Source organism: Gobio gobio (assembly GCF_949357685.1).
Source record: "Gobio gobio genome assembly, chromosome: 8".
NCBI lineage: Eukaryota > Metazoa > Chordata > Actinopteri > Cypriniformes > Gobionidae > Gobio > Gobio gobio.
The window spans coordinates 43,202,791-43,229,600 of NC_137114.1; the positions used below are offsets into that span (position 1 = coordinate 43,202,791).

A 26,810-nucleotide genomic window follows, 5' to 3' on the forward strand; every position below is an offset into this window, starting at 1 on the left:
GCTTTATAATGGCAGTAATTGTTGATCTGTTTTTGAAGTCCATAAAAGTGCATCTATCCATCATATAACTGCTCCACACGGCTCCAGGGAGGTTAATAAAGGCCTTCTGAAGCGAATCGATGCGATTGAGTGAGAAAAATATCCATATTTAAAACTTTATAAAGAAACGTTTCGGTCGATCACCTTCCGTGGAAAAAGTGTTGAAAGTGCTTTTCGCAGTTCAAAATGCTTACGCTACGTGATGAGCGTAACTGGTAGTGTAAGCCTTTTGAACTGCAGAGGCACTTTCGACACTTTTTCCATAAATTAAATACGGAAGGCGATTAGCCGAAACTTTACATTATAAAATTTTAAATATGGATATTTTTCTCACACAATCGCTGCGCTTCAGAAGACCTTTATTAACCCCTGGAGCTGTGTGGAGCAGTTATATGATGGATAGATGCACTTTTAAGGACTTCAAAAACAGAGCAACAATTACTGCCATTATAAAGCTTGGAAGAGCCAGGACTTTTTTAATATAACTCTGATTTTATTCGTCTGAAAGAAGAAAGTCATATACACCTAGGATGACTAGAGGGTGAGTAAATCATGGGCTAATTTTCATTTTTGGGTGAACTATCCCTTTAAGGCTATATATTATATTTTATTTTATATTTTAATCTGGACTACATGCCCTAGATATTGTTTGGATATGTTCTGATTCTTTATTGTTCAGTCACACACTTTACAATAAGGCTCCATTATTTAACATTAGTTAATTCATTAGTTAACAAACTGACAATGACAAATACTTCTAAGCATTTATTAATTGTAGTTAAATGTAAATTTCAACATTTAATAACACATTATTAAAATCAAAAGTTGTATTACTGTATTTACTTTATACATTTTTGTGTATTGCTTTATTGTAAATGTTCAGTTCTTTTTGCCATAAGAAAGTTATTAAACCTGTATGACAACACTTTTTCGCAACTTATTTCAATATCGTGATAATACCGTGACAAAAGCTTCAGCAATTAATCGCAACATGAAAATTTGATACCGTGCCTAATATAGTGCTAGTCACACAAGTTGCATTTTACCACCAAACTCAACTAATTCTTCTGTACTGCGAGATATTCTTACTTTTGTAACATTTACAGTAACAGATACTTTAATGGTGCTTTTTATCTGGCAAAGAACACCTACATCTGAGTATACATGTCAAACAAAGCCAAAAAGAGTACAGTCACAGACAAAGCTTCACTTGAGGTTCAACAAAAATCACTGTGCTGTGCGCCACGGTAACAGTCTGCTGAGGTGTGTCAGATTACAGGCTATGCTCCACCTGTCACCTGTGTGTGGCCCTTCCCTCACAGCTGGCCAGGTAGAGAGAACGGGGGTAAGGGAGGCGACAGGTGGTTCGCCCAAAACAGCGCTCCAGATGGCTTCATGTGATAAACAGGAATTGATAAGGAAAGTCTATAATAAACTAAGGGTCGTTTAATAGTAAATCAAATAGTGACACTTTATTGCCGATGGGATCCGAGAGCACAAATATACATACTATACAGCACATCATGTAGAGTGTGTATGTACAACATATACTAGAGCTGGCGCAACTGTGTTCAGATTGGAACAGCACTGGGCCTGCAATAGGAGCTAAATACCCCAGCTAAATGTAGATTTTTACCAGGGATTCAGAGTCTAATGATATGAACTTGCATTAAGCCAGTGGTTCTCAAACTGGGGCAAGGCTATAGTGTGCAGTCAGAATATTGTTATGCAAAAGAAACAAAACAAAAGAGGAGCCTGGTAGAAGTAGTTTGGGAAGCACTGCATTAAGCAGACTGAAAAAATCTAGATTTAAAGGGATAGTTCACCCAAAAATGAAAATTAGCCCATGATTTACTCACCCTCAAGGCATCCTAGGTGTATATGACTTTCTTATTTCAGACGAATAAAATCGGAGTTCTATTAAAAAAAGTCCTGGCTAATCCAAGCTTTATAATGGCAGTAATTGTTGCTCTGTTTTTGAAGTCCATAAAAATGCATCTGTCCGTCAAATAACTGCTCCACATGGCTCCGGGAGGTCGGAGATTGGCCGAAACGTTACTTTATGAAGTTTTAAATATGGATATTTTTCTTACACAAACGCATCACTTCACTTCAGAAGGTCTTTATTAACCCCTCGGAGCCGTGAGGAGCAGTTATATGATGGATAGATGCATTTTTATGGACTTCAAAATCTTTTTTTAATATAACTCCGATTGTATTCGTCTGAAAGAAGAACGTCATACACACCTAGGATGACTTGAGGGTGAGTAAAATCATGGGCAAATTTTCATTTTTGGGTGAACTATCCCTTTAATAATTATTTTATGTTAAATAGAGATCTGAGAATGCAAAGTCTAATGTCCCACAGCTCATTTAGATGAGCAGCAGACATGCTAAACTCCACGTAAAACTATTTTAAAGGGTTAGTTCACCCAAAAATGAAAATTCTGTCATTAATTCCTCACCCTCATGTCGTTGGACACCCGTAAGACCTCCGTTCATATTCGGAACACAAATGAAGATATTTTAGTTGAAAGCTGATGGCTGAGAAAGGCTTCAGATAGGCCTCCATTGGCATTCAGTACATTGACACTTCCAAGATCCATGAAAGGCACTTAAAACGTCGTTACAAAGTCTCTCACCACAGTGGCTCTACAATAAGTTTACGATGCGACGACAATAGTTTTTGTGCGCAAAAAAAAAATCAAAATAACACCTTTTTCCAACTTGTTCTCGACTTCCGTGTGTGCCTCCACGACGCATGCGCGAGAATATGACGTAGCGCCGGCGTTCGGGAATCCATGAAATACACACTTAAGCCCCATTTTGAGCACTACGCCGAGACCTAAAGCACGATCAATGTAGAATTCAACAGCTTAGACACGCGCGTCTTCCTCTGCTCGTAAACAAATCGCTTCTGGGTCATGTGTCCGAACGCCGGATCTGCGTCATATTCTCGCGCATGCGTCGTGGAGACACACACGGAAGACAAGAACAAGTTGGATAAAGGTGTTATTTTGATTTTTTTTTGCGCACAAAAACTATTGTCGTCGCATTGTAAGATTATTGTAGAGCCACTGTGGTGAGATAGACTTTGTAACGATGTTTTAAGTGCCTTTCATGGATCTTGGAAGTGTCAATGTACTGAATGCCAATGGAGGCCTATCTGAAGCCTTTCTCAGCATCAGCTTTCAACTAAAATATCTTCATTTGTGTTCCGAATATGAACGGAGGTCTGACGGGTGTCGAACGACATAAGGGTGAGTAATTAATGACAGAATTTTCATTTTTGGGTGAACTAACCCTTTAAGCAGCATTTCAGTTATTTTATAATTATTATGCATGCAGTATGGAAGCCCGTTTCTAAATCAGAGAACAAAATAAAAGGTATCTATGTGATAAAGTTTGAGGAAAAAAAAAAAAAATTTGGTTTTTCGATTAATCTGGAAAAAAAAAACCGATACATTAATCGATTGAAAGTCCTGTGATGGCAAAGCTTTATTGTCAGCATCATTATTCCAGTCTTCAGTGTCACATGATCCTTCGGAAATCATTCTAATATGATGATTTGCTGCTTAAGAAACATTTCTCATCATCAATGTTGAAAACTGTTGTGCTGCGTAATACGTTTTGTGGAAACCATGATAAAAAAAATTCAGGATCCTCTGAAGAGTAGAAAGTTTGAGATAAAACTCTTCTGTAACATTACGAATGCCTTTACTGTCACTTTTGAACAGCAGTGTGTACATTGGTCATTCCTTGACCCTCAAATGCAGATGCGTTCTTAGTTACTTTAATTGAGCTGTGACACCTACCGACCACTCTGGATGGAGGAGGACATCGGTGATCTCCAGCACTAGAGTGTACGGAGGCTGGTAATAGGGTTCTCGCAGTGGGTCTGGGAGAAGCTTTGGGCTCGTGGGCTCGATGATCATCTACAGAGAAGCAGAAAGAGAACATTTTGTACCTCAGATGCTTTCTTGTGAGGATATAAATGGGGAATATATTCTGTATCCTCTAACCTGTCGGTAATCTTTGAAATATTTGAAGGTTCTTCTGAGCTGCTGGACGACGGGAACATCTAGAGGACAAAATAAAAAAAAGATAGATTGTTTAAAAAGTAAAAAGCATAATTTTTCTTTAAGCTCCTTGTATGTCTTCAACTAACTGTATAAAATGCGATTATTAAAAGTCATTTTAAATGGTTTAGGGCTTACGGACAGCAGCCACGTCAGGCCATCAAACAATAATGGTCACTTCAAGACACTACACAACAATCCCCACATCATTCAAACTAAAGTGATTAGGCCCATTTTCTACTTTAGCTCCCTCCAATCGCCACATGCCATATGCCGCCTCAAGCGGGAGAAAGGACAGATAAAGTGGCGGCACAGGTTCCACGCGCCTCCTGCCTGGCTCGCCGTGCATCTGTTAAGGCAGCTAGCCCGCCAAGAGGCCCCATCATCAACATCAGGGCACGAGGAAGGAGGCTGATTGGGGGAGGGACGATACAAACCGCTTAAACACCCTCTCCTCCAGCCGCTCGAGCCCTGTCCCTCCTTTTCTCCTGTTGGATTAGTTTGGAGGGGGAGTGTTTGCTCTCTTTGAGGGAGCATGTGCCTGTTGGCAGCCTCCAATGGAATAAGCGTTCCCTTGAGGCTAATGAGCGACACGAGATGGACGTCTCCTCATCATACTTATGTTGAAGAGAGACAGTGCTGTGTTAGTAGGTTCCATTAACATGATATCAGCATCACAAACGTAATGGATTAATGAAGAAAATGTAGTTGTTTTTTGACAAAACACCTGTTGAACAAGGAATAGTAGCTCTGTAGAAGTGGTCCATGAAAACTCATTTAATGAAACACCACAAAAAGTCATTACGCAGCTCTCAAATCAAACATGGCACCTGAGATGTATGAATCCCTTTATTCGAGAGTGAATAATGACTTGTGTTCATCAAACAAAGCAACCATATATATTTAGGAGACTATAATGGCTCATTTCCACAGAGCAGAGCGGTACAGTACAGAATTATTCCCACTTCTTTGGGACCCTTCCATTGGGGTACCTAAAGGGTGGAGCTAGACTGCAGAACGTTGATTGGTTGACAGAGAATCGTCATTTGCGCGTGCTACAAGGGGAATGACAACACAAGAGGCGCCATTCTTTCAATATACAATTGAAACACAAATGTTTTATGTCTTGTGACAAGCAGACACATGCCGAGAAGCAAGAACAAGATCTGTTGTATGTCCTCCATTGTTGTTTACCGTTGCTTTCTTCTTCTTCTTGCGAGAATGATGTTGATCGCTACTTTCCAGCATACGCCACGCCAATCAAGTAAGGGTACTGTTGGTGGTGGAAATGCAAGCCGGATCAGGACTGTCCTGAATTGTTCTGTACTGTACCGCTCGGTGGAAACAAGCCATTATTTATAGAGCCAATTTGATGGTGCTCTTCTGACTTGGTGGCACATTGCACACCAAGTAAAACCAAAATTGGTAATTATTTTTGTCTCTTTTTGTGTTCCAAAGAAAAAATACAACAGCATGTTTTTGGAATGGCTTTGGAATGGAATTGGCTGAATAAGAGTACAAATTTCTTTGCCAAAAAAAAAAAAAAAAAAAAGGGACCCCAAACCTTTGAATGGTTGTGTTTCCTAAAGTAGTGTTTAGAGAAAGTTTACCCTCTTCACATCGACCTCAGTCGTCTGTTTAACTGGCACACATCTGTCCCGGCATAAGTCCTTCCTTCTCCACAAGTCCAAGATCAATACAAAGGGTGAACAGTTGCAAGAACCGTTACCAAGACTGATCCAAGATGACACCGGAGAAGCGGGGAACAACTGGGTGCGCTTTGAAGAGTCTCTTGTGCTAACCTTGTTTGTCAGTGTAAATGGCGAGGAGTCCCATTGTTGCTTCAGAGGGCCTGTGTCTCTCTGGAGGGATGTCCACTGAGTCTCAGGCGAGGAAGGAGGGAGAGGAAGATCGATGGCTAGGCCTCTGGACACAACAAAGGCCTCCTTTAATCCTGCACTGGGTTAGCATATGCTTGGCTAGTTTGCCAAAGGCCATTACTCAATTGCCTTTCTTCCATCCCTTTCTTTGGGAGCCTCTTGCTTTTTTCCCTCCCTGTCAATCGCTCCTTTCTGCAGCTGTGAAAAGTGGTCTTTAGGTGCGGCCCCTCTCTCGTGGCGGTCATATGGGGGCCTAACTGTTCAGTGGATAGAGTACCAGGCCTGTGCTAATGTCTTCCTGGATGATCTACAGCTCGCCGCCTTTTGTTTGCTTTGAGTATTGGAGGTTTTTTGTGCTTGTGCACATTACGCTCTCTAAACACAATGTTATGGTAAACAAGAAAAATCACAAAAAATACAAATCTACATAATTGCTCCCTATATACATAACTCTACAATATTACTAGGGGTGGGACAAAATATCGATAGGTCAATACATCATTGTACGAGAATTGAAACGCTGGTGCCAAATATTGATATTTTGATGAATAAAATAAGAAGCTCTATACAGGGAGTGCAGAATTATTAGGCACGTTGATTTTCTGATCATATTTTTTTTCCAGGCACATTTGACCAATTCCAAACCACAGTAATCCTAATAACTACTATTGATTTAGTATTTAATAATGTATAAGTGATATATAATTGTTCATGAAGGCTGGAAATGAAAAACACCTTATATTCAGGTGTGCAGAATTATTAGGCATGTTTTCTTTTACAGATAAATTGAGCCAAAAAAGAGATTTAACTCAGACTGAAAAGTCAAAAAGTATTAAATGCCCATGAGAAGGATGCAATACTAATGCAATACTAGACATTGCAGTTAAGGCATGACCATTGGACAGTGAAATGCTCGTTGGGTCAGCAGGATCTGACAAAAACATGTGGCGGAGAAAAGACACCTGTTAACTGCAAAAGAATTAAGAATTAAGGTGAAGAATTAAGGGTGAAACCATCAGGAACCCTTTAGTCTCCAGCGCCACCATTTTCCAGAGCTGCAACCTACCTGGAGTCTCCAGAAGTGCAAGGTGTCAGGATCTCAGAGACTTCAGTTAGGTAAAGAATCCTAAAAAATGACCCCCACTAGATAAGAATCATAAGCTGAAGTGTTGTAAAATACATGAAGCCTGCTTTTTTATAGGCTTTATAGGTTTTATAGGTTGAGAGTGACTCTTGAAGGACCAGCACCACATCCTCTAGTACCACTGTTTGAAGAATTCATCTTCCAGAATCTGGCAGTACGTTTTGGGAGTTCATTTTAGTCCATCCTGAAGTCTGTTTTGCAGAGATGGACTAAAAATGAACTCCCAAAACGTACTGCCAGATTCTGGAAGATGAATTCTTCAAACATGTTTAACTGAAATTTTAATAAACAAAAAGTTTGTTATAATAAAGCATTTGTTTTCATTCATTTAACTCCAATTTAACTGGTGATAATAATAATAATAATAATAATTTAATAATTTAGTTTATTTATTACATAATTGTTTAATACCGTGAAGCTGTGAAAATGATGTTTTCATATCGTGAAAATCTCATTCTATCACAACCCTACTCGGGAGAGTCCCCCACACCCGCTGTTAAAAAAGTAACTCAGTAACTTTTACTCTGAGTACATTTTAAATGAACTACTTTTTACTTTTACTTGAGTACATTTTTAAACCGGTACTTTTACTTGTACTTAAGTAAAATTTAATTGAAGTAATAGTACTTTTACTTGAGTAGAATATTTTGTTACTCTTTCCACCTCTGGTCACATCCCTAACGGGTAAAATACATAGGCTCATACATTTTGTTTCTATTATTCTATTTTCCACAATGTCAAACCAACGCAGCTTAACCCAAAATGCAAGCTCAGGCATGCGCTTCTTCCTTATAAGCTCATGCAGTTGTGCGCTCTAGACAGAGAATACCCTGTTGCAGGGAACGCTGAGAAGCAAATATATTTAATAAGTATAACGAGGTGGGGTTCCTATTCAACTGTCCATCCTATTAAAAACTGCTAGGCTATAAAATAATTGTAAAAAAAAAAAAAAAACACGTATTTCGCCAGATTTTATAGTGTAAATATGCAAGCGCGAATGAGAACCGTGAATGAGGGGATGCCAGGTGCGTGTGAAAATTAACAAACAAAAAAAAAATGAATATTCGAATCCCAAATTTGAAAATCGAACACCAACCCATTGAATGAATATTTGAATATTCTGGTCCAGCCCTAGTTTAAATCCAAAGTCTGGAAAACCTTTTCACAGGCATTTTGTTTTCATAGTTAGACAGACATCGTGATGTATCATTATAAGATTGTCTAGCAATATATTGATTATTAGAATCGCTGTATCGTGATAGTATCGGTATCGGTATATTGTGCATTAGGGCTGCGCAATATATCGAAATGATCGAAATATCGCAAATGTACATATCGCAATATGCATATCGCAAGGGCACGCAATATCTGAATGATTTTAATAGGCTACTTCAACATTGTGAAAAGTGTACGCTTTAGGTTGATGCATATATCCGAGAATAGACTGAGCACACGACTGTTACTTATGTGACTTGCTTGACGTTAAAAATAGTTATTAAACGCAATAACTTGCGAAAAACAACTCCTTGCAGTCTCGCGCTGTCTGACACACACACCGAAACGCACAAGCCGTTCTTTTTTTCGTGTCTTGTTACACACTCGAACTGTCAAATACACACACAGTTATGTCAAAATGTCTGTCTTAATGAGTATTCATGTAAACACTGTCAGTTATGCTTTAAGTGAAAGGTATCAGTTGGGGAAAGAAATAGATTTTACACACTTAAAGCAATATCGTATCGCATATCGAATATCGCATTATTTAACAAGGATATCGCATTTTTCTTCAATATCACGCAGCCCTATTGTGTATAGTATCGTATTGTGAGGTACCCTGTGATTCCCACCCCTAAATATTACTGAACGATTTTGGATCATTCTTGATGCTTGAATTCTGTTCTTTTCTCCTAACTGAAATAATAAAAAATTGGTAGTTGACCAATATATCTTAAATATTAAAACAGCTAAATAGAAAGAGAAACCTTTTAAATGTCCACTTCAAAAAATGTTGTAAAGTGCTTTTCACAATAAATATGGTTTCAAAGCAGCTTTATTCAGAATTTTTTTTTGTTAAGCACAAAATAGATACTTTTATTAAAGCAATGATGCATTAAATTGAACAAAAGGGACAGTAAGAACATTCATAATGTTACAAATAAATCCTGTTCTTTTAAACTATGTTTATCAAAAAAATCCTGTTTAAAAATATTACTGTATTCCACATTGATAAGAAGAAATGTTTCTTGAGCAGCAAATCAGCATAGAAAGATTCCTGAAGGAAACAGAACTTTATCATATATTGTGTGGACGTTATATAGTCATTGTTCTTGGTGTGAACAGACCTTAAGATTACAGACTTTAAAAAAAAGTTTTTCTTCAAGTGAAAGTTTCTGAGATGCAGACTTAAAAAGGGAGAAGTGAATAAATCAGTGCACCGCCTTGAACAAGAATCGAGCTTTCCCAAGCTTTTTACACAAACCTGCCTTTTTATTTCCAGCTTGTTGTTGCTGCTATCGGTTGGAGATTAAATCTTTGTGTGTATAAGCTCAAGCAAAACAACCCCTCCTGACACGTTTGAATGCACACGGTGCCACCTCAAACAAGACTACACTTGTCATCTCAGATATCAGACCCAGGTGATGGGTGAATCTGTCGTTAACTTCCACTCATAATACCATATACCAGTAACACAAGTATGAAACCATGCGGTTTCCAAGGTTTTAAACAAACAGAGAAGACGACATATGTTTATTGATATGAGATCACAGACACTAAAAATATGACTCTGGCCAATTTCCATCCAGTACAAATTGCGTGATGCAGCTTTTTATGAGGAGGCGGGGAGCTGGCACAAGATGTGCATGTATGCGTCTTCCATTGAATGCCGGCACTTGGCATGGCAGAAAAGGTTTTAGAGTCGCGCCTCCTTGCCTTCTCCCTGTGGACGCCGCTTATCGAGGGTCCACTCTTCTTCCCCACGCTGGCCTTCTGCTATTTTAGGGAGGGTGATCATGGGCCCAAGAGGCAGAAAACCTGCTTCTCCACTCCCTTGAGGGAGAAGGCGTTTCACCTCGGTCCCTAAAGTAATCATGGCCCTTCGTTATGGCATTAAAAGCTATAGGAGCATTAGTGTTGGACAGCAGCGCTCCGGGCTCGGAGGTAATAAATCGAGGTGGGGGGAGAGAAGAAGGACACTTCAGGGAATGTGTGGAATTAATTACGTAATTATGATGAGACCGAACGATTGCATGGAGCAAGCGAAAGCAGCCGGTTATCTCAATTGACATCAGCGGTGAATGAAAAGCGCAGGTGGTCTGCTTTTACCGCTGTTAATATGTGGCGTCTCTACCTTTACTCTATTAATGATAATGCCTCCTCTGAAGACAGCGTATCTGTAGTTAATGGCTTGGTTTTTATGGTGATGTACTTGACTGAAATAGTTATAGCACCATTTCATTGACAGGAAGCCAAACAGTATACCTATAATAAATAACATTGTCATCATTTACTCCCTCACTTAGTTCTTAATCTTAGGGCTTTAATATCTTTAACTTTTGAACAGTGGTGTATTTTCCATATAAAATTAAGTGAAAGAGGACACAGGGTTAAAGGGATAGTTCACCGAAAAACAAAATGTTTATGTTTATCTGCTTACCCCCAGGGCATCCAAGATGTAGGTGTCTTTGTTTCTTCAGTAGAACACAAATGAAGATTTTTAACTCCAACCGTTGCAGTGTGATAGTCGTATAATGCATGTCAATGGGGATATTTTAGAGTATGAGAGCAATGAGAGTAAAAACACAGACATACAAATTCATATTAAACCATGCGGCTCGTGGCGACACATTGATGTCTTAAGACACAAAACGATCGGTTCCTGCGAGAAACCAAACAGTATTTATGTAATTTTTTTACCTCTTATCAGACGAATGTCATCTAGTATTCCCAGCGCCATAACTTCCGACGAATAAGGTCAAAATACTGGCGTGATCAAAGATCTATATACGTAGATGCCTCATTCGACCGGTCCGTGCAGGCACTAATGAGGAATCTATGTATATATCTATGATCGCGCCGGTATTTTGCATGTATTTTGACCTTATTCGCCGGAAGTGATGGAAGTAGAAAAAAATTTAATAAATTTTTAAATATGGATATTTTTCTTACACAATCGCATCGCTTCGCTTCAGAAGGCCTTTATTAACACCCCGGAGCCGTGTTATTTGACGGACAGATGCATTTTTTATGGACTTCAAAAACAGAGCAACTATTACTGCTATTATAATGCTTGGATTAGCCAGAACATTTTTAATATAACTCAGATTGAATTCGTCTGAAAGAAGAATGTCATATACACCTCGGATGACTTGAGGGTGAGTAAATCATGGGCTAATTTTCATTTTTGGGTGAACTATCCCTTTAAAGCTCCAAAATGACACACTTTATGTCAAATGTTAGTTTTGTGTAAAAAAAACAAAAACACGGATTTCATGGATGAAAGAAAGTCATACAGGTTTGGAACGACAAAAAGGTTACAAAATGGTGACTGATTTTCTATATTTCTGTAAAGTAGCCCTTTAAAACTCACAAAAAAGAGGCATTCGCCTCATAATTAATCAAGCTGCAATTAAGAGCCAATGCAGCATGAATGAAAGCAATGAAACAATTGCCACTGTGAACTGGCACATGTGCCACATGCCACTGGTTAAGGGCCAATCAGGGTGTGTGAGAGATTGAGGCTTGCAGGGGTCATGTGCAGAGGTTCATTTGGCTGTGAAGGGGGCTGAAACCCGCTGGCACTGGGTAAAGAGTGCTGCATGGCACCAGAAATCCATCATGCGCCTTGCTAACCTGACAGGTGAACAAACACACAACAAGCAGGCCAGAAGGGTCCTCATCTGCTAAAACAGGCCGCACAACGGAGCCAGCAATACGATAAAAGAACGGGGAATAACAGCATTTCACGCCTGTAGACAGAAGGTCTACAAATAATTGAGTTCTCTACTTTTTTTGTCATGTTAACTTCCTCCTTAACTTTGTGTATAAAGGGAGTGAAATGCACAGCTCAAAGTGAAACTAAATTGTCTTATCAGTTAGATGAACATCTGTAAGACATTAGATTAATGTTTGTAGGAATAAAATGCCAACCACAACAGGCCCCAGTATAGACTATTATATAGGTAATTTACGGTTATTATTTTGTGCTTTACATGTGTACAGATAAGGGGAGGACTTACCGTTATCAAACTCATCTGGAATCTGTAAAAAAAACAAAGAGAGAGAGAGAGTTAAGATACGCAGACATGTCCCACTGGTATTTCAAGTTACAAGATATACTGTGGGTTTGAAGAGAGTTCATTTAACTGCCTTTATAGAAACTAGAAAGAGATATCTTGACACCCACAACAAATTACACACACACACACACACACACACACACACACACACACACACACACACACACACACACACACACACACACACACACACACACAAAATATTATTACATTTTCTAGCAATAACAATAAAAATAGTCGTTCTAAATATAAAAGAATAGCAGAATCCACACCTATAACAATAACGGCACAGAGGAACAATATAACTTTTAGAACTATTTTTTTCTTGCTGATGAATGATAAAAACATTGACAGCCAATTAGAATCCATCCTGCTTTAAAGAGCGTGAGCATTTAGAGTGGCAGACGACAAACCTGCTTAGAATAAATACATATTGTCTTACACAGATAAAAAATAATCATTGAGGCTGTACATTTTTTTGCAAATAAATCTTTACTTGGATAATTTGAGTATCTTACTTAATTTGGATTTGTACCAAAAACATATTTTGTATTATTATATAATCACACTTCTTATCCCGAGTAATCTAGAAGGCTTTGTAGACATGTGCATTTCCAACATACTATTTAAGTTACATTTACTGCTGGATTTGGCTGATGCAATGAACCCTTTTCACATGGTGACAGCGCATTTTTCCATATTGCAACATAAATCAAGCAATTTTTCATGTTTAAGGTAATTTTATAACCGTGTTGTCTACATCAGGCGTGACCGTTCTTGTTTCGAGGATGTTTGCTGCTTGATCAGTATTATATTTAAATGAACATTTTGTCACAACTTTATTACACAATTTTATTAACTTACTTACTGGGGGTAAGGAGATTTCTTGTTCCCAGAATGCTTTGTGTGAGATTTAATTGGAAGATAAAATGTTGAATTTATTTATCTTCATGTGTTTTTAAGCAAGATAAATGAAGTAGACGGCTTGTTATTATTGTTTAATGTTCTACTAAGATGGGATTTAGAAACGTGTTTGTCATGTTGGAGTTTTGGAGCGACGAGCGGAGCCTGACGTTAGGCTGACGACAGGTAGGCAGTGCCTCATATGAATTGCTTTGCTCAACTGTTTATAGCAGTATTGTGGTTCGTCTCTACCTCATACTGCTTATTACATATAGTGAAATAGAACATATGCATGTTGTATAAGTGTATTCACTTGAGATCTGAGATTTTATTGGCGCTTACTCAGTTGAATTATGTTTCTGCTACACAAAGTATTTGAGTTGTGTTTGCGAGGAAAACTGAGTTGAAATTAATTGTTGAAGACATGCAAAGTCAATTTGGTTAAACACAAATTAGATGAGTTCAAAATACTTAGAAGTCTGGTGCAAATAGTTAGGATAAATACTAAGGCATTATTTTTTACAGTGTAGTAAAAAAATATATATATACTGAAAAAAAGAAAGAAATATACTTCTTTAGTCTTTTAATAACAATACACCAGTCCACCAATAAGCACCAAACCAATGTCAGCATGTTCTGGCACACTTGGGATCCAGGATCACCACATGGTCACTGCCTGGTGGGACCCACAACAGGGGCACAGGGCCTGTTTATAACCAGTCATTCTCCTACTGCAAACATTCATTGTGCTGGAAGCGCTCTGGCACCCTCCACTGGACAAAAACGGACACAGACAGTGTGCAGAGACACAGGGCCAAATGCTATTTTGGGCTGAAGTGGAACATTTAAGACAAGCTTAAGGTTATCTCAAGCTTTCAGGCAGTAATATATCAGTCAGGTCGGGTTTTTTTTTTTTAAAGGAAATAAACATTTTTATTCAGCAAGTACACATTAAATTGATTAAAAGTGACTTTTCCAAAGAAAAGTAAACTACATTTACATTTAGTCATTTAGCAGACGCTTTTATCCAAAGCAACTTACAAATGAGAGCAATAGAAGCAACTAAAACAATATTTTTTTTAAATAAATAGACAGACAGAAAATGAATAGAGTGATAAGTGCTATTCTTGATTGGTCAGGTGCTGCAGGAAAAGATGTGTCTTTAGATATTTTTTGAAAATGGCTACAGACTCGGCTGCTCGAATTGACCTATCTGTAAGCCTGTATACTGTATAATCTGTAAACAAACGGATTTGCTATATCTTACAATGTACAGCTGTCAGTGTGAAAACCTTATCACAAGATGTTTTTGGACACAGATTGTAGCGTATATCCCGTCCGAATGATGGCCAAACTTAATTGATGGTTTATCAAGTTTATTGCATCGTTATTCACTCCAAAAAATCCTCGTAAGAGCTGAACAAACAAAGCATAAGAAGTACGCATTAACGTCTCATTCACAAACTCTCTCTCTCCATTGCATTACCATTAACATACACAGCAAATTACACAAAAACACTCAAACAACTCACAGTAAACACACATATATACAGACCGTATGCCTTTTCGAGGGTGCAGTTAATAACTGGTAAACTTTGTATCTGCAAAACAACTCCATTAAAGGTCCCATGGCATGGCATTTTTCTATTATTTTATAATGTTTCCTGAGCTGTACTTATATTGTTAGTATGACTTTTACATCATAAAATGTCATAATTTAGAAATAAAAGGCATTTTTTCTATACTGCTGTTTGCCCTGTGGCTTGAATGCCCTGCTTCAAGAGGCGTGTCTGCTGTGAGACTTCAGTAAAAACACCCACTGTTGTGATTGGCTGACATCTTTGCATTTTATATGAGCGGAGGGGGCGTGGTTTAACGAGGCACGAGCAGGCACGAGTCTGCCAGAGAGACGGATGGACCTGAGTTCACTTCACATCAGTTCTCAGCATGTCTGAACTGTTTTAGTTACAGCATATACTTTAGGTTATTAGTCTATTTCTAGTCGGAGGGACTGTCACTCATGTCAGAAAGTTAGTAACTTTAGTAAATTATGGATCAGCGCTGACTGGAGACGCGAACCGTTTAGAACGATTCAGTCCGATTTGGTGAACTGATTCGGTTCACTAAAAAGAACTGGTTCAAAAGAAAGATCGTTCGCGAACCGGACATCACTAATGTATCAGAGACTGAGCTCAGCGATTGCTAACAAAGTTATTTATAGTAACTACTGAGTTATGAGAGCGCTGTCAATCAGCGCGAGTTTATTGTGTTTGTATCTGAGAGTTCTGAATAAACACGAGTCCCAGTCACGCCGAGTCCTCTTCATCATTATTCTACCAACTTGGTAACACATGCAAAGTACCATTACAGCTGTCGAGATGAACGAGTTAAAAGTAAGTGTTGATAATGGCATTATTTTTAAAATAAAATAAAAGCGTCAGTGACGCGCGTTGAGTACACCGCGCAAACAAAGACACAACAGCAGTAATCGGATGTAATCCAGTTTATTGTGGGGCTAGGCTGGCTAGCCCGGATATGCTCACCCTTACCCCCCTTCTGCTTAATCTCACGCCGCGTTTGGTGCCTCCGCTGTGGGCCAGATGCAGTACTGTGGGTCGGGGATGTTGAAGGCCGAGCTTCGGCGTGTGTGAGGTTTATCTCTGCTGATGTTGAGCAGAAACTCATGACTGTATGCACATTTTAGAACCGATAGACGCGACGAGGACGTACAAAAACACTGACTCACAAGATATAAAACACGAAAACACCGTTCTGTCTGGAGAGAGAGAAGCCGCATTGTGTGCACGAATAATAAATAATTAGCTACACATCAGAAATCACTGATCACAGATCAGAAGGAACTGAAAAAAGACTTCTGTTTTCATTTGTACATCCAAACACTGAGAAACTGCCAGCGTTCACTCGTTCACAAGCAATGATGCAATGATCTCTCGACGAGCGTTTGCATGGGCGTGCCAGATTCTCTGGGCGGAGGAAAGGGAGGTAACCGCTCCTGCTTGGACGTCAAACCAGGAGACTTCAGGATTGGCTCGTCTGGCCTGTCATTTTCACAAAGGCAGAGAAAGACAGCCACAACTCGGTTTTACACCGATCAACATTTCTATCCACTTGGGGACAATATTCAGGCTAGGGGAACTCATATTAATGTTGAAAAACCTCATAAAATGAAAATTTCATGCCATGGGACCTTTAAACTGCGTGCGAGCTCTTCCTTTCGTTACCCGGACACTATAATACCCATCAAAATAGGAGTCCTCCTTAGTAGGACAGATAATGTAGACCTTAAACATATCTAAAATGAAATTAATTTACAAATAACCAGTTTAATATGGAGAGGCACTGAAATGTAGACCTTCGTGTTTTTGACCTACAGTGTTAACGTTACATGACGTGAGAACAGTTAGTTATTTCGGTTTGTATGTTAGCAGGGATTTTAATCGTAACTTAACGAGAGTATGACAAACAGAAAATCCTCTCAGGAGACCTGGAATCAGTGTTGCAGTACCTCAGGCACCACGTTTTAGCAGTTTTGTAGCATAAACACCATCAAACCGATGAGAGCTTCAGATTTTCAAAATGTTTCTCTATGGCGCTGACACCTAAAGATGTCCGAGTTCCGGTCCCAGCGCAACTGATACTCAACTGCTATTGGCTCATCTGAGTTCGAGGGGAGGGGCTTACCGATAGGTCAATTGAGATAGGCAGGTCATTCCACCAGGTGGGGGAGGTCCAGGAAAAGGTCCTTGAGAGTGATGTCATGCCTCTATGGGATGGCATCACGAGGCGTCATTCACTTGCTGAATGCAAGTTTCTGGAGGGTGTGTAAGTCTGAACGAGCAAGTTAAGGTAAATTGGTGCAGAACCAGTGGTTGCTTTGAAGGCGAGCACCAGTGCCTTGAATTTGATTCGAGCGGCTATTGGTAGCCAGTGCAGACTGATGAAGAGAGGCGTGACTTGCGCTCTCTTCGGCTCGTTAAAGACTACCATCGCTGCTGCATTCTGGATCAATTGCAAGGATTTGATAGTGCATGCCGGAAGGCCCGCTAGAAGAGCATTACAGTAGTCCAGTCTGGAGAGTTTGTACCAGGAGTTGTGTGGCCTGCTCTGATAGGAAGGGTCTAATCTTCCTAATGTTGTATAACGCAAATCTGCAGGACCGGGTTGTTGCAGTAATGTGGTCAGTGAATTTTAGCTGATCATCAACCACAACTCCAAGGTTCCTGGCTGTCCTGGACGGAGTTATGGTTGATGAACCTAGCTGAATGGAGAGATTATGATTATAAAACCAAATGCTGTTCTTTTGAACAGAATCCTGAAAAAAAGGATAATGTGACACTGAAGACTGGATGCTGAAAATGTAGCTTTGCATCACAGGAATAAATTACACTTTAAAATACATTCCAATTGAAAACGGTTATTTTAAATTGTGATAACATTTCACAACAAGCCTGTCACACGAGTCCTGAAAACTGAAGCTAACGCGTCTCGATTGCCCCCAGGTGACTGGAAGCACCGGTTGAAAACGTCTCTCTGTGGGCGCTTGAAAGCGTTTTGGCAGTGCAGCATTTTTTTTTTTTCAGTTGAGACTCTTTGCTTGGAATAGATGGAATATCCGTGGAAGTATTACTAGTATCTTATTTCACAGATAGTTTGTTTCTCTGTATTGGTTCCGTTATTAAACTGCTTGTTTTCATCTGTTGACGTTGTACACGCAGAATGTGGCGGTTGGTCGGTGTTGTATTTGTCCCGCCCCTCCTCCACTGTGATTGGACGGCTGGGTGAAAAGTGATAGTGAGGAGTGCTGGGTTTTGCTTAAAGTTGAACATTCTCCAACTCTCTGCAGCGCTCAGTGTTTCTTACACTTATGGCGTACTAAAAACACAGCGCTCCCATTGAAAACAATTGAATACGCCAGCCAGCTGAATGAAAAAAAAAAAGCTTTGGTGGACATGAAGCCTATAGGTCATAAAGCAAGCCCTCTCCATAAAATGTAATGGGACATAGACAAACTAAACAATTACACTTCAAATACATTTTTTCCAAAGATAATTGTTATTTTAGGTCGTTTTTAAATCACGCTAATGTTAGTTCAAGTATTCGTTCTTTAAATGAGTTATTTGATGCTATAAAAATGGGGGTGTGATGTTATGATTGACAGCTTCTCTGAGACAAGTAGTCACTGAGGCACTAACGGACATTTTTCAGGAACTTCGAGAGGAGATTGGAGCTTTAACTTTAATCTCTACATTTCCATAACTGTTCATTTCACAGAGTTGATGATTAGGCGGGAGTGTTGGCGGGACCTTGATTTCGCGGCTCATCTTCGTGCTCACTACTGCGCAGACTCGAGAAACAAGATTTCAGCGACATATTTGAACACTGGCGGCTTCACTTACGTCAACGAAATAGAGTGAAGGTGCTTCGTCCATCTTTTTTTACAGTCTATGTTTCACAATAGGGCTGTCACTTTTTATTCGATATTCGAATATGCATTCGAACATGACGTGAAATATCCGTAATCGAACTATAAATAAACTATCCGGTTTTTAAAGTGCCATGTAGCGAATTTTTTACCTTTCTATGATTAGACCGTTTGTTTTTTAGTGTTTGCCATCTCATCCAATAGAGGGCGCTCTAAACGTATTGTAGCGTAGGCCCATGACCAAATCAAGCGAATAATAGCCAGTCTGTTTTGAAAATGGAAGATGACTTTCAGAACGGCCAGCCTGAGCGGACAATTACGACCCAAACACATCTTAAAAGTAGTGTCTGGAAACATTTTGGGTTCTACACCGCAGATGGGAAAGTAACCGTTAAAGATAACCAATGCCCTCAACATTGACGCGCAAATACCTGTGTGTGGTAGGCATGTCTGTGCGCTCCGAACGAGTGTTCTCCACCGCGGGGAACATCGTCAATAAAAAGAGAGCTGCACTTGATCCAGATGAAGTTGATAGATTAGTGTTTTAAGCAAACAATATAAAGAAATGAATTAGGCTAGGCTATAGGCCGTACTCCTGCTGCTGTTTAAGTTGTCACGTTATTGTTTGTGCCTGTTCTGATACTGTTTTTTTCCATGTTGCATTATGTTGTGATTGGCTATGCATAGTGGCACTTCATATCGATTAAGTTGATAACCAGCTGTTTCAAACATTAAGTTAACAATTTGTTTTTCCAGACAGGCTATGGCCTGAGCCCTGTTTATGACTGTCAGACTGTTAATACATTAGTGATTGAATCTCCGTTACGGTGTTGTTGTGTTTTATTTATTTTTTTCCGGTTGGGGGCGGCGCTCGTAGATATTTTAATATTTTCGAATACATTGCTTGATATTTGATATCCGTTCAAATTAGATTTTTCTCAAAAATGACAGCCTTAATTCACAATATCACAAGTTGGTTAGCATACTTTTTTTTTCTACCGAACCCAAAATTCTGTGAAATTGATGATATTTCTTATATCAGCACTGAGGAATATTGAGGAAATGTGCTAATTCTGAAGCACAGAAACTAACTCCAACAGCCATTGTATCCATTATGAACTAATACAGATTCAAACTTGTTCTATGAGAAAAGGATTCAGCCTTTGGTCTCACGCTGTCACTTCCCTTAAGTGCCCTTCAATTAAGACCTTGGGTTGTGAAAAATGGCACCCAACAGCCTGGCACACTCCACAAATATCTCCAAAAAGGCCTCAACTACATGTGAAGTGTGCCCTGTTAGGAGATCACCAGTCCAAAAGGCAAGGGTCATTATACCAAACAAAAGTATAGGCAACAAACGTTACCATACCACATTGTGCTAAGTGTGTCCTTCAAGTCACTTGTTTCGGTAGGACATTATTCAAAGGTTTTTTTCAGAGGACAAATGCTGGATAAACAGTCTGTTAGAAGGTTAGGGCTGTGGTGAAGGTTCCTCTTTTCAAAATAGTCCTTGAGCGTAAAATTGGTTCCTGCTTGCAGGAAATTATAACAGCCGAGGACTTATTTTGTAAACATATAAATCAAGTCAAATGTGTGCTAAATGTCAAATGTGAAACAGTGGTTGATGACAAACAACGCACTTACAGCGGGCTTTTCCAAACTCTTTACCGTTACAGGTTAAACTGGTCGAATGTTCTTTTGAGAGCTTTCGGCAACTAAATGACTGAGGTGCGAAAACACTCTGGCAGGGTGACAAGACCTTCTGCCGAGAAGGCTAATGAGTGAAGTCTCGCCGGTGTCTTGCGCATGAGACGCGTGACTCATCTTTGAAAGGCCTGGCACACTCCATTCACAACTCTCATGACATGTCAACTGCCTGCGAAGTGTGCCCATTCAAAGTGACGATCCACAGCCTACAGGAACTCAAGCTTTGAGGTAGCAATCTTCCCGAGAGAACACCTCAAGCCTTTTTTACTAGGGATACACTCATACCACAATTTTCCCAGAGTCCTAATACAGCAAATGCTATTTTTGCTAATTGCAGATTACTGAGTGATTGCAATTGTATTTAAAAATACATATATTGGGTAGAGAAACGAGTACACGAGTGCAGTATCAGACCCAATTCCAACACCAGTATTGGTACATCCTTTCTTTACACATAGCTATTAGATGTGAAGGTTAAGCCCTTAAAGGGATCGATCATCTAAAACAGTGGTCTTCGCTATTTTTTTCAGGAGAGCCACATTGATAGGACAAAATCAATAGGAGAGCCACTTTTACCGCAAAGTATCAGAAGTTACATCCAGTAATAATGTCTGATTATCAGTCTGTCATCCCTGAACATACAATATGCTATGCAATAAATACAAAAGGTAGATAGATAGTGGGTAGGCATAATATATTTTTAATGTAACCTTTCTTTGTGCCGTTTTAAACTAGATTATTCACACATTTTTCTGTTTAAAACACATTTTATAATGTAATAATTTCACAGTAAAACACCAAATTAATGTAGAAAACATTTATTAGGCTTCAAACTAAGATCTGCCGCTGCCGAACATGACACGGATCTGGCGCGCCGTCACACGCATCCATTTCCTCCCAACTCTTTGTTCATTTAAGACGTTATTTAACTCATTTAAAACTGTTCTTCTGAGGATACTCGACAAAACGGACATTTAGGCATAATTCTGTGTGTGTTATAGTTTGTTCAAGAGTGAAAGAGAACTGGATTCTGGCGCTCTGTGCTCATGATGCTGGCACGTAACCCACACCACTCAACCTAGTTGACAATGCGGATCATATGCACGTAAAAAGTCTTTTTGGCTTATAAATTGCACAATAAATACCAATTGTGCTGTAGATACGCATTTCATGAGAACGTGTTGATCTATAAGAGCACATTCGCCGTTAAAAGCTGGAAAAACAGCCAAAACTGACAACTCCGCAGTTAGTCATGGGCTATTATTTGTAATAGAGCAGACACTTTGAGTTTTTAATGGGTTATGTTATCGCCCTGCTTGATTTTATGAAATATATGTATTGACTGCATGATCATTTCATTGTATTATTTACTGCCATGCGAGCCGCAGATTAAGCTGGTGCGATCCGCACAATGAGTAACACTGATCTAAAACTTCTTACGAGGCTGGACACTACCGTACTATATTAATATGACTGCTGATGTCAGAAGCAATTTCAAACAGCAACTTTTGGGTTTGGTCAAAATGGATGTGTGACATTTATTTAGCGATGCTCTGATGGCAAATTGTGTCTATTTTGTGCAAATTGTGGATAAGCTTGATAACATGACAGCTGTGTGGACGCTAAGGCTGGGTCGACAATATCCATTTCTAATTTACATAAAATAATTTAGATATTTTAGTCTATGCTGTTTTCTGTCCATAAAACAGTTGGGCCAGTTGAAGGCACAGTAGACAAAAATAAAGTATTTAAAAACAAATTCAAAGCAATTTGAAAATAAAATGGTACCAAACTAATAATTTTCCATCCTAAATTTGAAAGTAAATTTAGTTCTTAATTCTCCACCTGGCAAAAAAGACCAAAAAAACCCTCCATGGGAAGAGAACCAGGTTCCCAGTCCCACACTGTCACCTAATTGACATCCAATTGGAGTGGGCAGAGGTGCCAATTTTTACAAGCAAAGATTTGGCACACTTCACATTTGTCTCCTATGTGGTTGCAAACATATGTCAAAGTGTGCCCTTTGAAAAAAGTGAAGGAAGCAGACTAGGAGAGGTGGCACCAGCGAACAAGATTTTCCCATGCACACACCTTAGGCCAGCACATGCCGCAGTTTAAAGAGAGCTTGAAAAGTGTGTGGTTTATAGAGCACAGCAGCAATGAGGTGACACCTGCGATCTCACCCGGAGTGCTGTGAGAAGTGTGTCTGTACAGCGAGCTAAACCAAAGAGCTACTTACTACAAACATACTTCAGCCAATCTACTTTGCAGTAACCAAACTACTATGAAACAGCTATGAAAACATATACTACCGTGGCTCTATATCATAACTTCTACATAAACGCCGCTGGGTTTGTGGCATTCATACATTTCTAGGTATAGCTACATTTTCCCAAAAAAATCTGGGGTCACTTAAATAGAATGAAGATAGAAGACCAAGATTTTAAAAATCACAGTAGTCTCAACTAGATTTGGTGGAAACTTTAGGGTGCTTTCACACTTGTTTAGATTGCCTGGACTGAACCAGAGTTCGATTGGACCCCCCTTCGCCTGCCCCCGCTGGACTGTGTTCATATTATATGATTTGGGTCCGATCCGGGGTGCGTTTGCGTCAAAGCAGCACCTGTTTACACGATTGCTTGGTAAAGACGGCGAGCGAGAAGGTGGCAAAATGCATAGCGTTGCTCACCTCACTTTTATATTTTTGTTTTTGAACCGTTGGTTTTGTTACCAAAGCTTCAGTACGTAATGGCACTTGTGTCTTTCTGCCACGAATGTACTGCAAATGCTCTAAAGAACGCTGAAGAAGAGCAGAAATGAGATCTACAGCTCTCTGCTTGCAGTACATCAGTCACACTCGCCAGGAAAATGAGTGAAACTCACACAAACACACATTTTTATAAAATCATACGTCATTAATAGCGGTTCACTTCCGTGATTTAGTACGATTGCGTTCACCTCAGCAGCGAACCGTAGCGGAGTTCACATGAACCGAACCCCAGACCGCCTTTTAAGCGGACTCGGGTACGGTTCGTGGGTGCGAAGTTCGGAAGCCAGCGTTCACATCATCCAAACGAACGAACTCTGATGTCAATCGAACCCGGGTGCGCACCAAAAAGCACCCTTAATCATATTTTTTGTTCACCCAAGAGAGTCCCTTTTTTGTTTGCTTAAATTAAACATTTATTACATTTACATTTTCACAGAGGTTCTATTTGCCAACTATCTGCTTTATTTTTCTACTACTATAGCCCCGTTTCCACCGAAATTACCCGGAACAATTTGTACCAGGAACTTTTTTTACAGGAACTTTTTTTTCCCCCAGACCTGCTACTGTCTTAATTTCCCCTACGGTCTAAAGTACCGTGAAGATAAGGCATTAGTCCGGTGATGTAGGACTGCGCGCGACAGCTCCTCCCAGTCAGCGACGGACAATAATCATTTTTGTGCAATACTGTCTGTAACAATAAGTATGGAGGAGATGCAAGCAGCACTGGTTTTGCTGGTTATGTATTGGTTTACTTATGTTATTAACAAAACGGCGGAAAAGAGACGAGCACTGATACTAAAGCGTATTCTGAAAGCTCGTAAAGCTAGATTTAAAATAAGACAAAGTATGTTATTATCACCTATTACGTACATTGACCCTGTGCGATTTCTGAGACAGCGCACGCCATCCGACAGAAAGAGCAAGACTGATATTACTGAACGTAGAACAAACCTCGCAAGACTTTTAAAAAAGCCGGTTGAAATAAAATGCTGCGTGAGCTCAACCAATCAGCATGTTCAGCGCCGAAGTCGAAGAACCCGAGAAAGTTCCGGATCTTTGAAAAAGTACTACCTCGGGAGCAGGGTCGTTTGGAGGGGGAAATATTTACCCAGAACTTCATTTAGACCCTGGTTCCTGCGGTTGAAACACACCGAGTACCAGCCCAAAGTTCCTAGTTCCTGGTGAAAGTTCCTGAGGTGGAAACGCGGCTTATGCTACTTCGAGTAGTGGTAACTAAACATAGTTAAGTTCCTTGCATGTTAAAATTAAGACTTTTTTGTTTACATTAACAAAAATGAAGCGTTTCATTTTGCCTTCCTCTTTGATAACTTGTTCATTAATGCATCAGGTATCATGAACCAACAATGAACACTATAGCATTTATTAACATGGACCTATATTAATGTTAAACTGCATATACTAATATTTTTTAAAATCAATTCTAGAAATTAACCCAAATGTATGTTCAACGAACATGAACAAATGAACCATAATATATCATCTGAAATTAATAAATGCTGTGAAAAAAACTGTTCATTATTAGTTCATGATAAAACAATGTTTCCAAATTCAATTTTATTTTGTTTTTATTAGTTTTACCAACTAATATCAGCACTAAATTTAGGTATCTGTAATGTTGCTCATAATTCATCTATGCAAAATATTTGATGTCCATTTTGTGTAAATTATAATTTGTTTTAAGTGCCATCAGAAATAATGATCAAACAAAGGCATATAATTATATATAAAGCATGTAGGGCTGGGCGGTATATCGAGTTTGTACGATATATCGATTTTTTTTTAGAAACATACGGAATGAGGCAATACCGTTTATATCGATATACAGTAGATTGATACGAACGCATCTGAAAAATAGCGGAGTACGCAGAATGAGCTGATGCAGGGAAAGTGTATGATACAACGTGTCCTCAATTATGACACACACATGCTTTATATTAAGCGCTTCAAAATAACTAGTAAGATATACAGTGGCCAGAAAAAGTATGTGAACCACTTGCAGAATCTGTGAAAATGGGAATAATTTTAACTAAATAAGAGGGATCATACAAAATGCATGTTATTTAGTACTCTCCTTAATAAGATATTTTACGTAAAAAAAATTTAAATTTAGTCCACAAGACAAAAAAAATTGCTGAATTTGTTAAAATGACCCCGATCAAAAGTTTATGAACCATTGATTCTCAATACTGTGTCTCGTTCCCTGGATGATCCACGGCTGTTTTTGTGTTCTGTGATGGTTGTTCTTGAGTCTCTTGTTTGTCTTGAGCAGTTCAACTGCCTAATGTTCTTCAGAAAAAACCCTCCAGGTCCTGCTAATTCTTCTGTTTTTCAGCATCTTTTGCATATTTGAACCCTTTCCAGCAGTGACTGTATGATTCTGAGATCCATCTTTTTAATGGAGGACGATTGAGGGACTCAAACACAACTATTAAAAAAAGGTTGAAACATTCACTGATGCTCCAGAAGGAAACACGACACATTAAGAGTCTGGGGTGAAAACTTTTGAACAGGATGAAGATGTCCAAATTTTTCTTATTTTGTTTAAATATCTATGTTTTTCATTTATTACTGCCCTTCAGAAACAACAGAAGATGCTTACATGTTTCCCAGAAGACAAATTAAGTACAATTTACCTTGATCTTCAAATTCAATAGGTTTTAGCTTAATGCGCGATGTTTCCTTCTGGAGCTTCAGTGAATGTTTCAACCTTTTTTAATAGTTATGTTTGAGTCTCTCAGTCGTCCTCAGTATGAAAAGATGAATTTCAAAAACATACAGTCACTGCTGGAAAGGGTTCAAATATACAAAAGATGCTGGAAAACTGAATGGTGTGCAGGACCTGGAGGATTTTTCTGAAGAACATTGGGCAGTTTAACTGCTCAGGACAAACAAGAGACTCATGAACAACCATCACAAAACAGCCTTGGATCATCCAGGGAACGACACACCGTATTGAGAATCAATGGTTCTTAAACTTTTGATTGGGGTCATTTGAATAAATTCAGTATTTTTTTTTGTCTTGTGGACTATGTTTTTTTATGTAAAATATCTTATTCAGGACAGTACTAAATAAAAATAACATGCATTTTGTATGATCCCTCTTATTTAGTTAAAATTATTGCCATTTTCACAGATTCTGCAAGCGGTTGACATACTTTTTCTTACCACTGTAGTTAACACGTATAGTTTTAAGCAGCTTGCCCTGTCAGATGCTCTGAGAGATTGGCTACTTGAGCTGACAGACAGATAAATACTTGCGGTGTTTAATGTGTTTGAAATGTGGTTTCCTCAGTGCATAACTTACATTTCACAGGTATATTCTCCATCTGTAAATGTTAGAAAGTCATGCAAATATGTCAATTTTGCTGTCCGGAGAGGACGAGCCTTCTGCATGTGAATCTCCTCTGAAATTCAGGCTTCCGTGAAAAAGTGCTGCCGCGAGCATCCGCTTCAAACAGACGGAGCGCAAAAGAATAGGAACGCAATCATTCTGACTAAAATATACATATTTCTAAAATATTTGTTGT

General features: G+C 39.1%; 1 protein-coding gene across 1 annotated transcript in view; it reads right to left on the reverse strand.

The window, feature by feature from the left end:
• Positions 1–26,810, reverse strand: part of timm50 (translocase of inner mitochondrial membrane 50 homolog) — a 45,855-nt gene that overhangs the window by 12,144 nt on the left and 6,901 nt on the right. The window contains exons 4-6 of the mRNA XM_079824627.1: positions 12,380–12,401; positions 4,062–4,120; positions 3,855–3,974 (exon numbers count right to left, since the gene is read on the reverse strand). Of these exons, the coding sequence (XP_079680753.1) occupies positions 3,855–3,974; positions 4,062–4,120; positions 12,380–12,401 (201 nt within the window). The remainder of the gene's footprint in view (positions 1–3,854; positions 3,975–4,061; positions 4,121–12,379; positions 12,402–26,810) is intronic.